Source organism: Stegodyphus dumicola, chromosome 5, assembly GCF_044657685.1.
Source record: "Stegodyphus dumicola isolate Sdum_Otavi_A_Nest chromosome 5, ASM4465768v1".
Taxonomy (NCBI): domain Eukaryota; kingdom Metazoa; phylum Arthropoda; class Arachnida; order Araneae; family Eresidae; genus Stegodyphus; species Stegodyphus dumicola.
In genome coordinates, this window is record NC_140772.1 from 171,464,516 (window position 1) to 171,486,591 (window position 22,076).

Genomic DNA, 22,076 nt, shown 5'->3' on the forward strand with positions numbered 1-22,076 from the left:
ATACTTAAAAAATGTGTCTATTAATTATTCGATCATAATAACAAAGTATATAGAAATAAATTAATATACAAAATAATTATATTATAATAAATAGTTACAATTAATTTCCACTTCCATCCCCTGTTGAATTGGGATTGCAAAGGGAGAAACCTTTCCTTCAGGGGGTCGCCTTTAAAAATTTTCAGGTAAGAAACTAAGAAATACAAAGGAACTTTTCCTATTTTCTGCTGACTCCTATGCCTGAACTGAGGTAGGTCACGAAGTTGTTATTTCATAGTCGAATGATGGAATATTAACTTTTGCAAACACTGAATTTAACTGTTTCATGTGATTCCAAGGGCCCCTTTTCTGCGTCTTATACGGAAATGCGTTACTGCACCATATAGGAAGAGGGCCCTTAAAAACTTAAAAAAAGACGAATTCTATTATATTAAAATAAGAATTCATAGTAGTACAAACTCTAAAAATAAAAAATGAAAAGCGAAAAAAAAATACTTTTAAGTTTAAATATGTAAATGTAGTTCAGCAGGACATTTAAGGGCCCCCTAAACCTTCGGGCCCCTATGCGACGGCATTCCTTGCATACCCTTATTTACGCCACTGATGTGCATGCTAAAATTTTAAAATTTAAAAGACATCCAAGAGAAATATACGAAAATCAAATTTGTTACTGAACAAAATTACTGACTTTTCTTACCTACTAGAAGAAGACTTCACTAATTTATGACAGAAAACAAGCTGAATATTTTTGAATGAGGTGATTCAAGAATGAAGTTATGTAATTTGAGGCCAAATATTTAACAAATCACATCAATACATCAAGTACAGTCATCACATTCATTAAAATCAAACTGTTGTGCATTTAGAATTTGCAATTTTGTTAATGAAAATCTGTGAAATTAAAAATAATGATGATAAAACATAAATCTAATGTAACATTTTTTCAAAATTTTTCTTTATATTCTATACAATTACTATTTGTATTATGATTATGTTGTACATGCTAGAGAAAAATGTGAGGGGTTCAATTAAGAAAAACTGTTCCTTTAAAAAGGGTTGATGCAAGAAAAAGTTTAGGAATTCCTGATATAGAAGTATGAAAAATTTCATTCTTCTAGATGAAAATGAAGGTCTACCTTCATTTTCATCTAGAAGAATGAAATAGAAAGGCCCAATAATCTCTACATATAATAAAACAAAGAGTCTGTCTGTGTGTGTGTGTGTCTTTTGTTCGTGCAAATTCGAATTCGAATTTTTTTTTATTTTCTGTTTTGTGACGAAATCACTTCATTTTGAGACATAATGGGCTATAGGAAAGCGAGATTTTACTCTACGCACTCCATTTTCACATCGTCATGAAACGTAGGCACTTAGCTACTATTTTACGAACTTAAAATAAATTTCGTGTTTCAATAAATCGATTAAATACGAATTTATTTAACAAAGTGAGCTTAACACCTTTTCAACGGGGTTTTTCCTAAAAACGTTTATGTTTAAAAATGTACAGTTTATTTTTCTTTGATTTTTGGACACGTTAAACTTTCATTCTTGCGACTGCTTACACAAAAAGAATTTTGGAAAAATGATAATATTTTGTATTTTTAAAAAAAATTTTAAATGAAGCTTCCGAGTAGTACACTTTTCACATCTCACATCTTTAAAAATGTGATTTTGGCAACAGTTTTCCTTATTGTTGTTGATAGATTTTTGATGAAATCGCATTATTTTGAATAGTTTCATTCTTTTAGAAATATGGGTTTGGCAACAATTTTTCATCGTATTTCTTATGTCACTGTTTTTAAGAGATTGGCATATTTCATTTTATTATTATTTTTGATTTTTTTTTTTTTTTTTTTTTTCTTGGGGGCGGGGGGGGGGGGTAGACGGTTGCACGTATTTTGCCGATTTTTCGTTTGGCGAGTAATACGACTTACGGTAAACCACGGGCGGCTAAAATCCGCCGGGAACTGAAGAAATTCAACCAATGAGAATAAGCTACCGCAGGAGACTGTTTTTGGCGACCAATTTTTATGCCAGCAATTGAAGTGTTTGTTTTGGATTTATTTTCCGCTCATATTCCTCTTTTCGTATCTTTTGATTACGTCTTTTTCGCATTAATTTATAATAGTTTTCTAACTTTTATTGCTATAAAAGACAATGTAGTGAATACGGAAAATTCGGTGGATTATCACGTGAAATGTGTAATAAAACTTCTAGCCTGTTCCCGCAAAAAAAGGTGTATGGTGTTGTATCGCAAAAGTTTTATGCTAAATTGTACATTTCACTTTATTTTGTGGCACTGAAAATTACAGAAAGAATTTATTTTTTGATCATCAAGAAAAAAAAATGCACATGTAAAAGGCTTATTAATTTGGCCTGTGCAGAAGATGTGTTGCTTTTTTCTTTCTTAATATATATATATATATATATATATATATATATAAGTATTTATTAGGTACTCAAATTTAGCCAACAAAGCCACATGCAGAACATATATATATATATATTAGAAGATTCCTAAATAATAATAAATAATTTGATTGAACTTTTTCTCATTACGTTTTTGTGTGATATTTGATTTTTAAGAAATGTAGCATGTTGAATAAATTGATAGTAAAAATCTCAAATGTACTGTATTTTTGAAAAGTTAATATGAAATTTTATTAAATTGTTTTGTTTATCTAATAAAATCTGGAATTCTTTCCCAATTTCAAAAGAAGGATGTGTGAAGGATTAATGTGTGTAACAAATAGATTTTTAGAAAAATTGTCATTAGCATAACATGAGGAGTGTAAAATGGGAAGATCTTTATAATGTAATATAATGCAGTTGATAATCATCTGAAAAAGAGCCCATGAATGGTAAGACTGCTGAACACTGATAGTTAGGTTTATATCCTAACTATATATTTGGACACCTTTTGCTTAGCTTATCTGGTCTGATGATCTGTATAAAATGGTAAAAGAAAAACAAAGTATTTGTACCCAACATTAAGTCTGATCTGCAAACAAGATTACTGTGGCTGCGGAAACCGACATGCCAGTGAAATATATGTGTCATGTAGATATTACACAAAATACATCAGCTAGAGTACTCTTATCAAGCAGTATGGGGACAGGTACCATATAACTAAATATGTACATATCAAACATTTGTAATTATGTATTTTAAAGTTATAGGCTTCCAATACAATTATAATTTATATTTCTTTAATACTTATGAGTCTTCTCTGAAACATACTTATTTTGCTTAAATCTACTTCCAAAGTACTTTATTTTGATACAACCCATGGTTTAGAAAAATTAATGTTTCTGACATTCAAGAGCAGATAAAAGTCATACTTAACTGACAAAAACATATAAAATTAAAGTAAGGCAAAAATAGCAGCTTAACATAAAATCTTGTGTCAGTTTTAAGAAATAACTGACGTAGGGCCCTCTTCTTCAATAAAAATAAAAAAAGGTTTTTATTCCTGGCCTTTTGAAGAACAGATATCAGATAACACTCAAAATTAATAAGAATTATACAAATTCTGCATCATTCTAAGCCTTCTTGATTTATTTTAATCTTGAAATTCATGACCTGACAAGTTTTGTGACAACTATATATTTTTGAGAACCTGGGACTACAGGTGGATTTGTTCGAACAGCATTCCAAGTTCTTCGATTACATGCTCAAAATGACTCTGCATGAAAAATTTACAAATTAAATTCGTCAAAAGCTTTAGAAAGTGAAATCTAATGCACTCAGTAAATTTGTATTTTCTGTGTGAGGAAATCAGCTTTTTCATTACCATCAGTTCTACAATGGAAATGAGCCTGCTTGGCAATTAGTCTGAGTTGAAAGTGTCTTGAAATTTCTAAAGATGTCTGCAAATATAGCTTTGATATATATACAAGTGAAATCTATTTAGCCTATTCTTATTATCAGTAATATTAGGTGTTTTCAACATTAAATGGGGTACAAAAAGTCCATTATGATATCTTCAGTGATGAGATGTACGAAGTTTGCACGCGTCCTTTGCTCAATTTGTCCTTTGTTCTTTTTGTTTGCTTATTACTTATTCCAGGGAAAAACGTCTTGCATGTTGTAACCGTACTTTAACATACATTAAATTTTACATTAAAACATGAAATATAAATAAATTATTTTAGGATTTCCATCGAGATGGTTTTAACATAAAAACTGCATAATGGAATTCCTAATAGTGTAAAGGAAGGTATAGTTATTATAAAGACTATTAGTATTAATAGAGGTGAAGCTAAGCAGGCTTTAAGCTTAACGAAAAGTGTTTCCACAATAAGACCTTCTTTGACTCACATGAAGTTTTAGATTTAAAGACAATGCTAAATGGGGAAACCTTTAGCAGAATAGAAAATTTTTGAAAAATCTCTGCTGGTTCTTAAAACCTTACAAATGATCAACTGATGTGAGAAAAAAAGTGAGGGGCAACTTCTGGCACAAATTGTGCACATCATGAAATTTATTTGCTATTTTATGTATTTTCCATGATATTTCTTATTTAATTTTTTTTCATGCACAGTTACTATTTGTTTTCCGTTTTTGTAAAAATTAAACATAATTTGGTATTTTGAATTTTATAAAATAAAGTGTGTGCTCTTTGTTAATATTTTAATAGCTCACCACTAGATATTTTAATCAAAATTTTATCTAGGTTGATAAATTACAATTTAATATATATTGCTGAAAATATCAGATTATGTAGCATAATATGAATATTTTTTAATAAATTTTTAAACTCTGTAAATTTTCTTTTTTAATACTATATTTTAAAATATTTTTTGCGCATGGATCATATGGATAATCACAAAATATAACTTGAAGTTCAAAATTTCAAGTGTTTGTTTTCTATGTATAAGTAAGTTGTTTTTATCAATTTAACACTTCATCAGTCATTTCTTAACATATTAAATATAGCATTGGTCCCTAGGAACCAACCTTAAACCAAGCAAAATAGAATTGTTATTTAACATGTTAGATATTAGGAAAACATAACATTAATGTAAACCATTGTAAAACAACAAATGATTATTACTAATTATTGTAACTAAATGCACACTTATACTCAGATACCACCCATTTGTCTTAAAGTCGTTTTTGATTCTTATACAACCCTGGTATAATAAACTGAATGATGTTAATTTATTAAATCTGCTTGGAGAATAACAATTATAAACAGAGTCCTTTGTGTGCAGTTATTCTGCTACTAAGAACAATTATTCCAGATGAAAAAAAAAAGTTCCCCAATCAGTTTCAATATAAAGAATAAATTATGATATATCATGTAATGATAACTTCATCCGAAGATTCTGGAGCAGACTACAGTGAGAAACTTTCTATAAAATGGTCACAAAATTTTCACACTGAGAAAAATTATTACTATCTTCCATAATTAGTATTCATCAGCAGTCGAGTGGATAAGACTAAGAAGCACTAATAGTTTGAACACTGGTGGACAGGCTAGCTGCATGGGATATTTCTCTTGTGCCGCATGAACAGAAGTCATATTCTTTTAAACATATACTTCATGAAAGTCTTCTACCCTTAAGAAGATACTGTTTTCCTGCTTTGCAATAATGAATTAAATAAATTACTACCATTGATACAGAACTTTTTTAAAAAAAAAGAAAGAAAACACTTATACAATCTCTTACCAATTGAAATATTTTTATGCATGCTCTAATATGCATAATACAGAATTGTGAAAATTCACCACAATTCCACAATCAGAAATGATAGCAAATTATAGGAACATAGGCAGCAGATGTGTAGACTACAATATACAATTTGTTGCTCTTTACAAAATAAAAATTAGAGGCATCCAATGGTGATAGCTGTTGTTGGAATATTTTATTTGTACAGAAAAAGAAAATGCTTTGGATTTCAAGAAAACTTATACAGAATTTCTGCTAGGGATTAATACATGACATCTGAAATCATAAGCAAGTGGAATTAAAATTGCAGCTTAAAGACTGTGTGATTTCCTAAAATATAATTACAAACTCTGGAGACTAATGAAGGTGATAAATTACTGCATATTATTCAGAAAAGTCTTGGCAATGAAAGAAAAGAATGTACATAGTAACACATACGGTGTAATATAAAGTGTAAAATACCCCACAGATTCATCATGAATAAAAATTACTTGATTGTGCTAATGTTCCAAGACTTTAAAAATTACATCTTTATTTTTACATAACACAATGAAATGAAACAGAATTATTTTGATGGAGAATAATGCATAAACAAGTTTCATGTTAATTTTTTCAATTATTTTTTTTCTTTTGGGAGTTACTGGGTTACCTGGGTTATTTTATGAGTTATCCCACATCAGCATTTTAATATACAGATTCTCTGAATAATCATTGTATTTTCTATATTTCAGTAGGAGCTTTTGTTAATGTGATTTTTGCCTACGGAAAAATATACAAAAGAGAAATTTCTAAAAGTTTTAAAAGTAGTTTAAAAAAAAAAAAAGACACATTCTTAAAATATTTTTCTTTATTGAATTTCACGATGTTTAGAGTACGTGAAATAATATGAACCTAGATATCAACAAGCATTTTCAAATACACAAAGAGTCCAGAAATTTCACAGTAAGTAATTTTTATCAATTATTATTTTCACCCATCGAGTTAGCCAATTGAGTGGAATATAAAGTTGTATTTGTTTTCGAAATTGAGATTTACATACTTCACTTATCGCTTCTACAGTAAATTAAATATTAAATCATATCAGGGCAACACAAAATAACCAAAACAAATGAACTACTTCTACCCAAGAAATACGAACAAGTTACCATAACATTAACAACTGCTTTCTTGTATACCAGTTTTGCACAAAAATTGCGTTTGGCAATCGGAAAATGACGCCAAAAGTTCCTGGCGCAACAGTTGTCTCTGATTGGTTGAATTTCTCCAGTTCTTGGCGGGTTTTAGCCGCCCGTCGGTAAACCCATTGCTGGATAAGTTACTTATGATAACCGATACTTTGTTGTCATTTTATTTAAAAAATAATGCATTTTATTATGCATAAATTCAGTGTTTTAAATATTATTTATGGCTTCTAAATATTAAAAATCAATTTAATTTTGCAATTTTATTTGAAATAAAAATTTTGTTGTTTATAATATTTTATATAATTTTATGCTGTGGATGATGTAATCAATGACGTCACCTTACTTAAAAAGTAATTGGTTTTATTAATATCTATAAATTTAATCTAAAGTTTTAAACATTATTTATGGCTGTTAAGTATTAAAATACAATTTAATTTTGTATTTATTTTAAAAATGATTTTATTATGAATGATTATTTAAATAATTTTAATTCTATGCGTGATGTAATCAGCTCTCTGATTGGTTACTGAATATTTGTGCAGAGTCAGTCATGAAGTTGGAATCAGAGTCGGTCAGATTAGGTAAGATTTAAGGTAAAAGGAGTCAGAGCTAGAGTCGCTAAAAACAAGTTGACTCAGACTCCAGTTTTTGTAGGATAGATTGAATTTAAAATGATATTAAAATGAATTGAAAAAAATTAATGATAAGCTGAGTTATTATTTTTAGTTATGGACTGTATATATATTAACAAATAGTTATTTTCTATTTTATTGACATATTAATAAATAAATATAAGGGAGGGGGATGGATGTGATATTTGCCATTAGTGATTAAACTGATTCAGTTAGTAACAAATCTCACTAATAAATTTAGTTAAGCAGCAAGAACTCCCGAAATTGATGCCATTCTTAAGAAGCGAGCAGAAAAAGGAGCAATTATTGATCAAGCAGCGCGATAAGGAAATATATATTTGATGATAAAGAGATTTTTAGAATTAAGAACTTTTTTAGAAGATGTACATAAACCCTAATGTTTCACTAATAGAAAGACTGTGGAATGTTCTTGCAGAATTGGAAACTCTTCTTTCTACACTGTATATAGCCACAAAAAAGCAGCAATCTGAAGAATTGACAGGAGGCGAGAATGGAACAATGGGATGCTTGTTCTTTCTGAAATGGAGGGTTTATTGCAGAAGGAATCATTTCTTCAATGAAGAAAAGAGAAACGAGTTTGCTAGACAATGAGATCTTGCTGAATTGAATATACGTAGATCCGAAACACTGAATTTTCTTGGATGATGAACAAATTAAAAAGGCAAAGAAAGACATCTTGTTAAATAAATCGATATCATATGAAGAAGCAAGTCAAAAAATAAGAAACGTACCTTTTCACATTTTTTATTGAAACTTAACAACACGTGCACAACATTACAACGGCATGCATAGCTTGCAAGCAGAGAGAAACTTGGTGTTGCCAACATGGTAAATATAAATGTACCAAACTAACACGCCTCCTCACATTTATTTATATTTACTAATTACAAACAAACATAGATATAAGCAACCTTTTCATCTTTACCATTTACAATTAAGCAGAGATATAAACAATAACATTCAACACTTAACACAAATTATTTTTAAAAAAGTTTCTTTCATTAACTTAAATGTTAAAATCAAAGTTAAACACAATTTAGTTTACATAAGGACATTACCAAAATCTATTTCATTTCAAGCAAATATATTTAAATAAACATCACTCAAATAAACAGTACACAAAATTTATTTCAATTTCAAACCTTCCCTAAATTTCATAAATTTAATCTTTCTTAAAGACTTAGTAAAGATATTTGCAATATTTGATTCTGAATCAATCTTTACAATTTCAATTACTCCATTTTGAACATTTTCGTGAACATAGTGATATTGAACTTCTATGTGTTTTGAATTTTTAGTGAAGTTCCCATAATTAGCAACGGCCAAAGCTCCTGAATTATCTTCATAAATTTTAATGGGGTGAGTTATATCAGCAAAAACATCATTCACAACATTTTTCAAGAAATTAATTTCTGTCACAGCCTCAGATAGAGCAATGTATTCGGCAAAAGTGGAAGATTTTGTCACACAATTTTGCTTTTTGGATTTCCAGTAAATTGGATTACCAAATAATTCAATAACAAACCCAGTAGTTGACTTTCTGTCAACAATATCACCTGCCCAATCAGCAGCAACATAACAATTCATAATATCAGTTTTAAGATTTTTACTATAGGTTAATTTTAGATGTTTTGTTAAGTACAAATACTTTAAAACTCTCAAAGCATATTTGAAATGTGTCTCATCATAACAATTTTGAAATCTACTTAAATAATTTACGCTGAAAGATATGTCTGGTCTAGTACCATGACTAATATACAAGAGTGCTCTTATTAGATTTCTATATTTGACATTTTAATTTAAATTAGATTGGCTTAGTTTAAGATTAATCTTCATAGGTGTATCATAAAGCTTTGAATTTTCAATACTATACAGTTTAGCTAAAGATTCAATATAATTTTCCTGACTCAGTGTTAAGATATTACTTTTCTCATTATCATATTCAATATCAATTCCAATGTAGCTTTTTACTTTATTTAAATCCTTCATTTTAAATTTATTATGTAGTTGTTCCTTAATATCATTAATTACCTGAGTATCTTTGCAACATATCAACAAATTATCAACAAATAAAAGAATAAATACAAATACATCATTTTCAGATTTTACATAAAGACAATAATCATATTTACTTCTACGAAATCCTAGACTGTCAATATACTCGTTAAAACACTCATACCAAGCACGAGGCCCTTTCTTTCAACCCATATAGTGTTTTCTTTAATTTATACACTCTATTCGAATTATCATTATAGCCTTGTGGTTGTTTAACATAAACCTTAGACACAACATAACCATTTAAAAAGGCAGTCTCAACATCCATTTGATGAATATTTAAATTATACTGACAAGAATATGAAGTAACAATTTTAAAGTTTGCATCTTAATGACAGGGGAGTAAGTATCCTCAATACTATGTTTTTGCTGGAAACCTTGAACCACTAATCTAGCTTTAAAAACATTACCTGGTTTACTTTTGAATACCCACTTCACATCTAGAATTGCTTTATCCTCTGGTTTAGTCACTAGTGTCCAAGTGTTATTTTTAACAAGACTGTTCATTTCACTGTCCATTGCCTCTTTCCAATGTCCAGCCTCACTGCATATTGTCGCCACCTCAAAGTTACCTGGAACTGTAGCATTACAAAAATTTGCACTAACACAGTAGTACCCGAATTCTTCATGAAATCGAACTGGTGGTTTGATTTGCCTTCTTGGTCTCATTCCACTTTTTGCTTCCTCTTCATTTATCACACTGTCCTTGGAGTTATCATTTCTCGATTCACATGACACTTCTTGAGATTTATTCTTATTTGTATCATCATTCTTATCTTCATCATCACAACCTACACACATTATGTCTTCTTCAATAATATCAACATGCCTGGCAACTATTATTCTGTTATTCATCAAAACTCTATATCCAACTTCTGTATACCCAAGTAAAATTCCAAATTCAGCCTTTTTATCCCACTTCGACTTTCTCTTTTCTTCTGGTATTCTTACATACACTCTACTTCCGTATAATTTCAATTCATTAGCAGATGGTTTCCTATTGAAAAATATTTCATATTGCGTCTTCTGTACAACAGTATTTGTTAATGTCCTGTTTTTCAAATAAGCAACAGCTTTAATTACTTCAGGCCAGTAACATCTGTCAACTTTTGCTTCGGCTAAAAGACATCTTGCCATATCCATTATAGTTCTGTTGTAACGCTCAGCAGTACCATTTAATTCATGTAGATATGGTGGACATGACTTTATCTTGAAACCTTTTTCTCTTGCAAATTTGTATACCTTGCTATTCATATATTCACTACCATTATCACATCTTAGTTCTTTGATAGTCTTCCCTGTTAAATTTTGAATTTCTTTTACATATTCAATTAAGCAATCAGAGACTTGAACCTTAGATTTGATACAATAAATTTTTGCCAACTTGCTATAATCATCAATAAAACTCACAAAGTATTTCTCACCATTACATCCACTTGTTCTGTGAGGTCCATTTACATTTGTATGTATAATCTCCAGAATATCTTCTGCTTTTCTTCTATTATTTTTGAATGGTAAATTGTGCATTTTATTTTCAATACATATGGCACACTTCATATATTCGGTTTCTATTTCTTTAGGGATTCCTTCTAATAGCTGATCTTTGCACATAATATCCAGATATTTAAAATTTACATGTCCAAATGAACGGTGCAATTTTTCTTTTAACGTTAACTTACTGTTGGTCAAATTTGCAAATATTTTACTATTTTTAAAATAACTCTTTACTTTATAGTATAATCTTTCTTCGCTATTGCTACTAATAAACCATTGACATCATATATTTTAGAGAACTTTTTTTTTGAAACTATTTTATGATTATCAATAATCTTCGAATAACTTAATAAATTTGCTTTCATTTCTTTTACATAAAATACATTCTTCAATGTTACGATAGATTCAGAGTTATATACAGGAAAAGAAACTATTATATTGCCAACCTTTGTAGCTTTCAAAATCCTTCTGTCACCGACTTTCACTTGAATAGGATCCTTCAAAGTGACTTGCTCTTTAAAACATTCATGACTGTTTATAATGTGGTCTGTGCATCTGCTTGCTATCCAGTAACCAATTGATTTCATTTTTATTCGTCACAGTATTTGCACTGGAACTTGTCATGTTACTTTCGATAACAGTGGTGTGAAAACTATTGCCTTGATGACTGTTTATTCTATGGTTAGTGTATGCTCCACATTCACAAGGTCCACTAAAAGCACAACTACGTCCTCGATTGTTTGAAGAACTTCGACCACGATAATTAGTGGAGCCATTACCACGATAGTTCCTTTGATGGACATGCCAACAATTCTTTTTAATGTGACCAGGTTTTCCACAATTATAACAGACATTCCCTTAAGGACACGATTTGCTTGTTTCAATTTTGAACGCATTGGATTTTTCTGCTGGTGCATGATCTTCATAATCATTTTTCTTTTCAAGTAATTTTGATTTGATTTTGCTCTTTAGGTAATCGACTGTTCTGTCCTTCTCTGGTAATACATCTATTAAGTCACCAATGTGACTGTAATTTGAAGGTAATGCTCTTAGCATATAGTACAATTTTACTTGTTCCGTCACGGTGGCGCCGGCATGTTTCAGTTCGTTCACATACTTCTCAAAATCATCGAAAAATATATTTACATCAGGATAATTTTTCAGTTTCACACATTCTAAGTTATTTCAACAAATAATTTGTAGAGATGTTGAAGTTTTTAAATACATTGCATCAAATTTCGTAATTATATCAAATGCGGTCTCACACTCGTGAATATATTCCAATTGCTTGTTTGTTATGCCGCCGTAAATGTAATTTGTAGCTTGGATATCCTTTTCTTCTCATTTTTCCACGTCATCGTTTTTACTGACTTTTTGCTGAACCACATCTTTACACTTTTTAAATTGAAGAAATTTCATCATACGCACTTTCCAATTAAAATAGTCCGAACCATCAAATAGCGGTATGCCGATATCGCTGCTTCTTGTACATGCCATTTTTACACTAGTACCGGTACCTTTTAAACCAAATTATAACTACTAAATTCTTCATTCATAGTCACACACCACGGAGCTCTGCTACCATGTTAAATAAATAAATATCATATGAAGAAGCAAGTTGAAAAATAAGAATATCTTTTCACATTTTTTATTGAAACTTAACAGCACGTGCACAACATTACAACGGCATGCATAGCTCGCAAGCAGAGAGAAACTTGGTGTTGCCAACATGGTAAATATAAATGTACCAAACTAACACATCTGTGAAGTTTCATTAAGAATGAAATTATTCTCAGAATAATTGGAGAATTCGAACAGGACAGTCAAACTGCAGACATTGCAATTGAGTCTCTATCATCCTCTTCCATTGATGAATTAGATTTTGAGAAATATTTTTGGATAATATAGAAATGGCTAAGGCAAAGCAAATGGAAATAAAGAGCCTGTTAGCATAAATTTAGGTATTTTGCATAATGAAACTCGAAAGGCATACGAAACAAACGTGCGCTAAGATATATATTGGCAAGAGAAAGTAAAGATCATGTGCAATGCAGTATATTTGACTTTCACCTTAACTATGTGCAGTGCATTCGATTCTCACCTTATAAGCTATTTGCACCTGGGCCAAAGGTCTAATTCAGTTAGACCTTTGGCAAATCTGCAAAAGAAGTTTGGCAGAAGTTAAAATGTGTCCATGAACGTGTAAATTTAAAAAACAAGTTATTTCTTCTTAGAAAACTATATTCCATTAGATATAATGAAAGTTCTAAAATGCAGGAACATATCAAAGGAGTACTAGAATTGGCTGAAAAGCTGCGTAGTATAGGTGAAGAAATTAAAGAAAATAACTTAATAGCAATATTACTATGTTCTTTACCAAATTCATACAACTCCTTAATAACTGCAATAGAAAGTAAATCGGAAGCTGAATTGTCGCTAGAATATGTTAAAAACAAACTAATAGATGAGTATTGTAGACGTGTTTAAACTAAGTAAGTTCAAAAATACGATTCAGTTGCTTTAAAAAGTAAAAACGAAAATAAATCAAAGTATGTTACACGATATTGTACTTATTGTAAGAGAAATAACCATACAATAAATGACTGTTTTCATTTAAAATGCAAAGCTAGAACTTCCCCCAAAACAGATGTAAATAACCGTAAAGTAAGAAATTATTCTCAAAATTATAAAAGTAATGCATGCCAAATAGCAAATACGCAAAGTGTAGAAAACATAACAAATATTGAAGAAAATAAGTATCTTAAAAGTATTGAAACTGAAAATTCGCAGATTCAGTTTAATCAAGTTCTAAAAGTGGAAAATAAATATGAAAACACGCAAACGCGAGAATTGGTTATCGACTCAGGAGCCTCAACTCATATGACGAGTGATAAGAATTTTTTCTCTCAGTTAAATGACTCTAACAAACAAATAGTAACTGTAGCCAATGGTGCTAAATTAAATTCTTATGGTATTGGTGAAGGCTATTTTAAAGTTCAAAACTTAAAGGGTCAGGTTACACAAATAAAATTAGAAAATGTATTGTGTATACCAGGTTTAGACAGTAATTTACTTTCTGTTCAATCTGTTACGAATAAAGGTTGCATTGTTACATTTGATAGTAATAAGTGTTACATAAAGCGTAACAATATACTCGTAGCCGACGGCAATGCTCAGCAAGGTTTATACAAATTGACCGTAAACTCAATTGACGAGAAAGCATATTTAGCTAATGATGTTTCATGTTCTAATATGAACTGTATACTAAAATGGCATCGAAGATTAGGCCACAGAAATATAGATGCCATAAAAACACTTGAGAAAAATGATTTCGCAGACGGCATTAAACTTGACAAATGCACTCATAGTGTGGAATGTTCTACTTGTGTAAAAACGAAACTAACTGAAAAATCTTATCCCAAAACTAGTTTTAGATCTAAAAATCTACTGGATTTAGTGCACACACATGTGTGCGGGCCAATTGAAGTCAACAGCTTAGGAGGGAAAAGATATTTCATAACTTTCATTGATGACTATTCGCGTTATACTCAAATTTATTTTATTACTTCAAAAGATGAAGTATTCGAAAACTTAAACAGTATGTTGCATCGACAACAAATAAATTTAGAAAGAAAATAAAGGTTCTGAGATCCGACAACGGTACAGAATACTGTAACAAAACTACTGAAAATTATTTAAAGAAACTTGGTATTTTTAATCAAACTTTGGTTCCTTGTTGTCCGGAACAGAACGGCGTTGCAGAAAGGAAAAATCGCTCTTTAATAGAAATGACAAAAGCTATGCTAATAAACTCTAAATTACCGAAAGGATTCTGGGCTGAAGCAGCAGCTACTGCTGCATATTTTCAAAATAGGTTACCAACTAAAGCCACAGATAGAACACCATATGAATTGTGGAATGTAGAAAACCAAACTTAAGTCACTTACGAGTATTTGGCTGTAAAGCATTTTATTATGTGAACAAACAAAAACGGCTTAAATTCGAAAACAAAGCTGAAGAAGGAATATTCGTAGGATACGATTTACAAAGTAAGGGATACAGGATTTATGTATGTGGAAGTAAAATAATAGTAAGTAGAACTGTTAAATTTTCAGAAAACGCGTCTTTATCTGACAAACATGCAGAAAATAATGCTGGAGATTTAGAATTAATTCACTTCAATAACTCGCAAGAAGATGAAGAAAATAATGAAGAAACATCTCTTGGTGATGATTTTACAGAAGATTCAAAAAGTTCTGAAGAGTTAATTAAATGTGAAGAAAATGTAGAAAGAAGGGTTTCTAGCAGGTCAACCAAAGGAGTCCCACCGAAAAGATTCTCTTATAAAGCAGAAGACGAAGAATCAATCTTACCTAAAAATAAAGATCCAGAAAGCTTTGAAGAAATTCTAAACTTACCAAAACGTGAACAAGAAGTTTGGATCAAGGCTATGCAAGAAGAAATACATTCTCTAAATAAAAATGAAACCTATACACTTACAGAATTACCACCAGGAAAACATGCAGTAGGCAGCAAATGGGTGTTTAAGACAAAATATGATGAAACTGGTAAAAATATAAAATACAAAGCACGCTTAGTAGCCAAAGGATTTACTCAAAAATACGGCAGTGATTATGATGAAACGTTTTCACCAGTAGTGAAACACACTACGATAAGAGTTTTCTTAGCATGGGCAGCGTATAATAATGCCAAGGTACATCAACTAGATGTTATAACAACTTTTTTTTATGGCAACTTAAGTAAAGAACTATATATGGAACAACCAGAAGGATTCGTGGTTCCAGAAGAAAGACATAAAGTTTGTAAATTACAGAAGTCGATATATGGTCTCAAACAAGCAACTAGGTGCTGGAATGCAGAAATTGAAAACACATTGAAGAATCTTGGGTTCAGTCAAAGCAAAGCAGATCCGTGTCTTTTCACAAAAGTGGTTCGTGATAAAAGAATTAATTTAATAGTGCATGTTGATGACATCCTAATAAGTTCTACAGAAGAAGGACTAATTCTTCAAACAATTAATGATTTAAAGAAACGTTACCAAATAACGCATCTTGGTGAAGCTAAATATTTCTTAGGCATGGAAATAAATCACAAGGAAGATGGAAGTTATCTCTTATCACAGAAAAATAAAATAAATCAACTTGTCAAGCAATTTCAACTTGAAGAAGCGAAACCCGCCAGTACACCTATGGAAACAAACTATTATAACCTAAACAAGGAAGAAAATCTCCTAACTTCAAATGATAAATTTCGCCAAGCTATTGGAAGTCTTTTGTATATATTGTCTATCACAAGACCAGATATCACAGCTTCAACTCACATACTTAGCAGAAGGTATAATAATTCACGTCAAAAGGACTGGAATGCTGTTAAAAGAATCATTAGATACTTAAACACAACAAAGAATCTATCCTTACAAATTTCGTCGAGTGAAGAACCTAATGTTACAGTTTATTCAGATGCTGATTGGAGACAAGATATTGAAGATAGAAAATCTACATCAGTAAGTGTTATTTTATTAGGAAAAAACTGTATTTCGTGGTTTTCAAGAAAACAAACTTGTGTTTCTTTATCCTCAGCAGAAGCTGAATATGTTGCACCATCGCAAGCTACACAAGAACTATTATGGCTATTAAAATTAACAGAAGATTTCAATCTACCCCAAACTCTACCGATAAAGGTATTTGAAGATAATCAGTCTACTATAAGACTTGTAGAATCTGAAAAATTCAGTTCGCGCACAAAACATATTGATACAAAAGTTCATCACATATGCGACTTGAATAACAAAGGAATAGTAAAACTTGCTTATCTTTCAACAGAGCAAATGGTTGCTGATATTATGACTAAACCAATTCCTAAAGCTAAATTTCAGTTTTGCAGGAATTAATTGAAATTGGTATGAGTTTCATTAGCAAAACAGGGGCAATGTTAGCATAAATTTAGGTATTTTGCATAATGAAACTCGAAAGACATACGAAACGAACATGCACCAAGATATATATCGGCGAGAGAAAGTAAAGTTCACGTGCAATGCAGTATATTTGACTTTCACCTTAGCTACGTGGAGTGCATTTGATTCTCACCTTATAAGCTATTTGCACCTGGGCCAAAGGTCTAATTCAGTTAGTGCTATCTCTTTCAGGTATTGTGTCAACATATGTTTCTGTTTTTTCTTATTTCCTAAATAGGTAAGACTGATGATATTTAGGACTGATGATGATGATATTAGGACTATGTAATCTCCTTTTACTGATGATGATTCTATGTAATCTGTTATCTCCTTTTCGATAATTCAGTGTTTTAATGTCTATGAAGATTATTACTTTTTGTTATGCTTAAGTCAAGCAAAATTCTCCTATTTTATTAAATAAAGATTTAGTAGTTAAATTTTTGACTTATGATTCTTTAATGAAAACTGTGCTTGAGGAAACTTACTGATTACGCCTTCAGTGCTATTGCTCAAACCAACAGAGCCAAGTGCCTTTAAATATAAAAATGAAAAAATACAAACAAGATTTCTACACGGCCTTTTAAGAAATAGAGAAATATGCTTGCGCTTGCAAGACACCTCTTTTAGAACATATAAAAATCTATCCTGAAAAGTTAAAAGAAGTAGCCCTAACAGTAACAACTCTTCCTCCTGCTGAAGTTAGTGTGGAAAGACTCTTCTCAACTCTGAAGTGTATCAAATCAGATCTATGGCCCTCTAACAAAGAAGATCTTGTCGGAACTATACTATTTCTTAGAAATAACTAATACTAGTTTTTCCATTTCATATTAAATGCTAATTAATATAAATAATTTACTATGCCATCAATTTTTTTCTGTAGCATCTATTACTTCTTTAATATTAAAAAAAATAAACAGTAATCCATGTGTAATGTTTACATTATATACAGTCAAAAGTCATTAATCTGGACTCGTCGGGACTTCGGCGATTCCGGATTATCGATTTTTCCAGATTATAGATCATCAGTTTAAATCTGGTAAAATGGCATACAGAAATTATAAAATTAAAAATATGAAACCGTAATTTACGAAATAAAGAACAATTATGATCTAAAGTGTATCAAAATTTACAAAAAAAAAAAAAAAAAAGCTTAATATTTATTTGTTTACTTTATTAAACATTTCTTTCAATGTAAGTTGTTTAAGTTGCTTCGTTTTTTATGTGATAATACTTTCTCTTTAATTCTATAAACAGACATAATTTCTTGTTCAGTTACAAAGTTCCGCTGTTCAAGTCCTATAATTGCTGTGTCGAGAATACCGACTAATTTGTCAATCGAAATTTTTTCGTTTTCAATAACCTCCGTCACTTTCTTCGCTATCGGAAGCGAATTATAATGACGAGGCATTTGATTTAAATCATATCAAAGACGGAGTACATCGAGATGAAATACTACATTTCGTATGCAATTATAAGCCAAATAAAATAAAAACATCTGCCCTGAAGATAAGGATAGTTCTGACAGATCAACTTCCAATTCATTGGGCGCCGCGGCGTTAAAGATAAACAAAGTTTAGATAAACAAACGTTAACGTTTGGATAAACAAAGGATATGCCTTTATCCATTTTTTGCAGCAATTCCACTTTTTGTTTAATGGACTCCAAAACATACTTTCGCTTTGTAGATCCTTTACATATTAGTAAATATAAATCGGAAATTCTATTTGACATAATCGAAAGTTCAAGCTTTCTTTTATAAAACTGCTCTAACAGTCTGCAAAAAATAATAAGCTGGATCCAATTCGAAGATTAAGGAACAACGTAATCTGCAACATTAACTGAAATAGATAATTAGATAATTTTAGCTTAGCTTATACCGTCCGTTATACATTAAACGCGCATTCGTAAACGTATTTTGCGCACGCGCACACGCAAATTCGTAGCAGTAAAGGTCTTACGCGCATGCGTCAATGCGACGCATGCGCAGAAAGTTTGCAGCTTTGAGGTCCGGATTAACAACTTTTGACTGTATATATATATATATATATGAGGGAATCGGAGTCTTTAAAATCTTAGGAGTTGGAGACGGCCATTTTCCCTACCAACTCCACAGCCCTGTTAATTTCCAATACTGTCACTGCAACTGTCAAATTAATACTTCACTTTCATAAGCTAATTGATTCAGTTTCTTCCATTACTGCTTAAAACAGTCACAAAGGACTATATCACTACCACATCATACACAATTGATTGATCACACTTAATTGATTGTACTTGTGAAGAATCAGTTCTAATATGCAGTGGGAACTTGTTAGGTGGAAAAAATCATTTTGTTCACTTGTTCCAAAAATATGCATTAAGTTTCTGCCAACTGATCACCATTTTCAAGTTAGATACGAAAATACTTTTTATCATGCCCCCCCCCAAAAAAAATCTGAATTTCAGATTTTATATTACACTTAAAAAGGGCATTTTTTTAACATTTTGCAAGTTACCTTTATTTATTAAATAACATGTTCTTCGCACTTAAACAAAATAAAATTCAATTCAACAGCCATATCACAACACAAAACATTTAAAAACAGCTAAACAGCATATCTTTAGTTGCATGTGCTAGATATATATATATATATATATTTTTCTATACAGCGTTGCCATTGGTCGCTTTAAAAGTGTTGAATTTGTAAATCAAAAATTCATTGAAGTGTTACAAAATACAAAATCGATAATAAAACAAATTCTTCATTACTTATAATAAAAGAGATTCTTCATTATTTAATTTCTTTAAATATAACACAGGGCGATAATATTTGGTGGCAACAATTTGGAAAGTGAAATGGACATTTAATGTTTTCAATGCAAAATGCCAAAACGAAATTAATAACCCTTCTGGGCTAACCTCCTTTGAGCTAAGAAAAAGATAGCATATAGTCTGAAAATTTTCCTTTAAATTAGTTGCAATTTTTATGTACTTCCTTTTCAATATCTTTGAAGAAAGAAAATTCTTTATTCAGAGATTAAGATAATTTACTTTGAGGCTGACAATCTCATCTGGTGCTGCCAATACATATGTGACTTTTATATCACTTAACTCAAAGCAACCGATGTGTGATGAATGTGGTCTGTTACAGCTAAAAACAGTTTAAGTGAAAGGTATCATCATTACTTCCTCAGTACTTTCATGTATTTTATATGCTTTAAAATTATTATTGTTGCTTCGTACCATTATTGGAGAACATCAGAGCAGTGCTTTCAATTAGAACCAAAGTTTTGAAAATAATGTGGAAAAAACTATTACAAAAATTAGTCATTTTAACAGTTATTTAAAAAAAAGTGCTAAACTTACCTGGCTGTGGAGCACAACTAATGACATCTTGTGCCAAAGGTTTGTACTGGGGATGCCAAACATAATTCCTTTTGTACTCAGAATTCAGCTACAAAGATAGTTTTTAAAAATGGAAATTTAATATAAATTGCTGACAGTATGAAAAACAATAAAATATAATAATGAATGCTGACAGTATGGCAAATAATAAAACTCTATCAAATGCCATAAGAATACTCAAAAAAACTCGGACATATTATTCAAAATAAAAGCAAGAATTTTAAAAGTTACAGGGTCTGTCCAGAAAGTAATGAGATTCAATTTTTCACATCAAGGAGAAAGCTCGAAAGATGGTGTTTTGGGCAGTATGGGTGATGAGGACTGTCAGCTAGAGAGTCTGGTGATAGTCAGTTGGCCTTGAGCTTTTGCAGCGCACGAACAGCTCGTAAAGCAGACATGCATTTGAAAATCGCGTTGGTTTTCAGAATGCAGCAGAGTGCCAAACAGCAATATGCCCCAAAGTCTTGTGTAAAATTAAACAAATCGACTACTGAGACACCTGTCATGTTTCGAAACCTTGGACCATGTTAGAAAACCTTGGATACGCGCTCAAGTGCCTTAGATACCGATGGAAAAGAGACGTCAATAACGAACAACATGCTGTGCATTCATCAAGTTTTCGAACTTCAAACACTGTGGCTAAAATTAAAGCGCTTTTGGTCTCTGATCATCGGGTGAGTGTCTGAATGATTAAGAAGTCATTAGGATTTCGTCGTCAAAATTGATTGTGCATGAAAGCGTTCAAGAAAAAACTTCAAATGTGGAAAATTTGTGCCAAGCCGGTTCCAAGCATTTTGACCAACGGACAGAAAACCATGAGCTGATTTCACATGAATTGTTGAAGAGTGTAATAAGTGAACCTAATTTTCTTGAAGCGAATGATTACTGGTGATAAAACATTGGTTTTTCAATATAATCTTGAAACAAAGACGCAGATTGGCACATGCCCCAATCTAATCCTCAAAAGAGGGCTCAAGTGAACAAATGAAAAATTTGTGAAAATGAAAAGTCCATGCTTATTGCCTTTTCTTACACCAAGAGAATACTGCACAAAGCGTTTGTGCCACCTGGACAGAAAGTTAATGCAGATTTTTACAAGGAAGTGCTTCAAAGATTGAGAAAGCAAATCGCATTCGTCCACCCAGAGCTTACAAACAATTTAATTCAGCATCATGATAATGTTTCGATCCATATATCCTTTAAAGTGTCTCAATTCCCTGCAAAAAAATATTGCAATGATACCCTAATCATCGTATAGCCCTGATATGCCGCCAGACTTTTTTTTACTCCCTAGGTTAAAAATCCATCTTAAAAGGACATCATTTTGACAATCCGAAGACTTTGTAGAAAAACATAATGCACGTTCTGAGGAGCACTCCAGTTGATGACTTCCAGGCATGTATCAACAGACATTGGCAACAGTGTATTAATGCAGGAGGAGGCTATTTTGAAGAACGTTAAGAGTGTGTAAAATTACAAACAAATAAACAAATTTTATGGAATCAGTCTCATTACTTTCAACACAGAACCTGTATTTTGGAACAGGCTATTCACACTGATTAGCAATGTTCATGTTTCTTCAAATAAATTAATCATATAATTTAATTACTGTAAGGCACCTTAGAGTTATCTGCCAAAGGGAAAGGATAATTTTAG

General features: G+C 31.0%; 1 protein-coding gene across 2 annotated transcripts in view; it reads right to left on the reverse strand.

The window, feature by feature from the left end:
* LOC118179363 (uncharacterized) overlaps positions 1-22,076 on the reverse strand; it is a 350,178-nt gene that overhangs the window by 247,943 nt on the left and 80,159 nt on the right. For both annotated transcript variants that reach the window (XM_085817376.1, XM_085817377.1), the window contains one exon: positions 20,382-20,469. In XM_085817376.1, the coding sequence (XP_085673502.1) occupies positions 20,382-20,469 (88 nt within the window). The remainder of the gene's footprint in view (positions 1-20,381; positions 20,470-22,076) is intronic.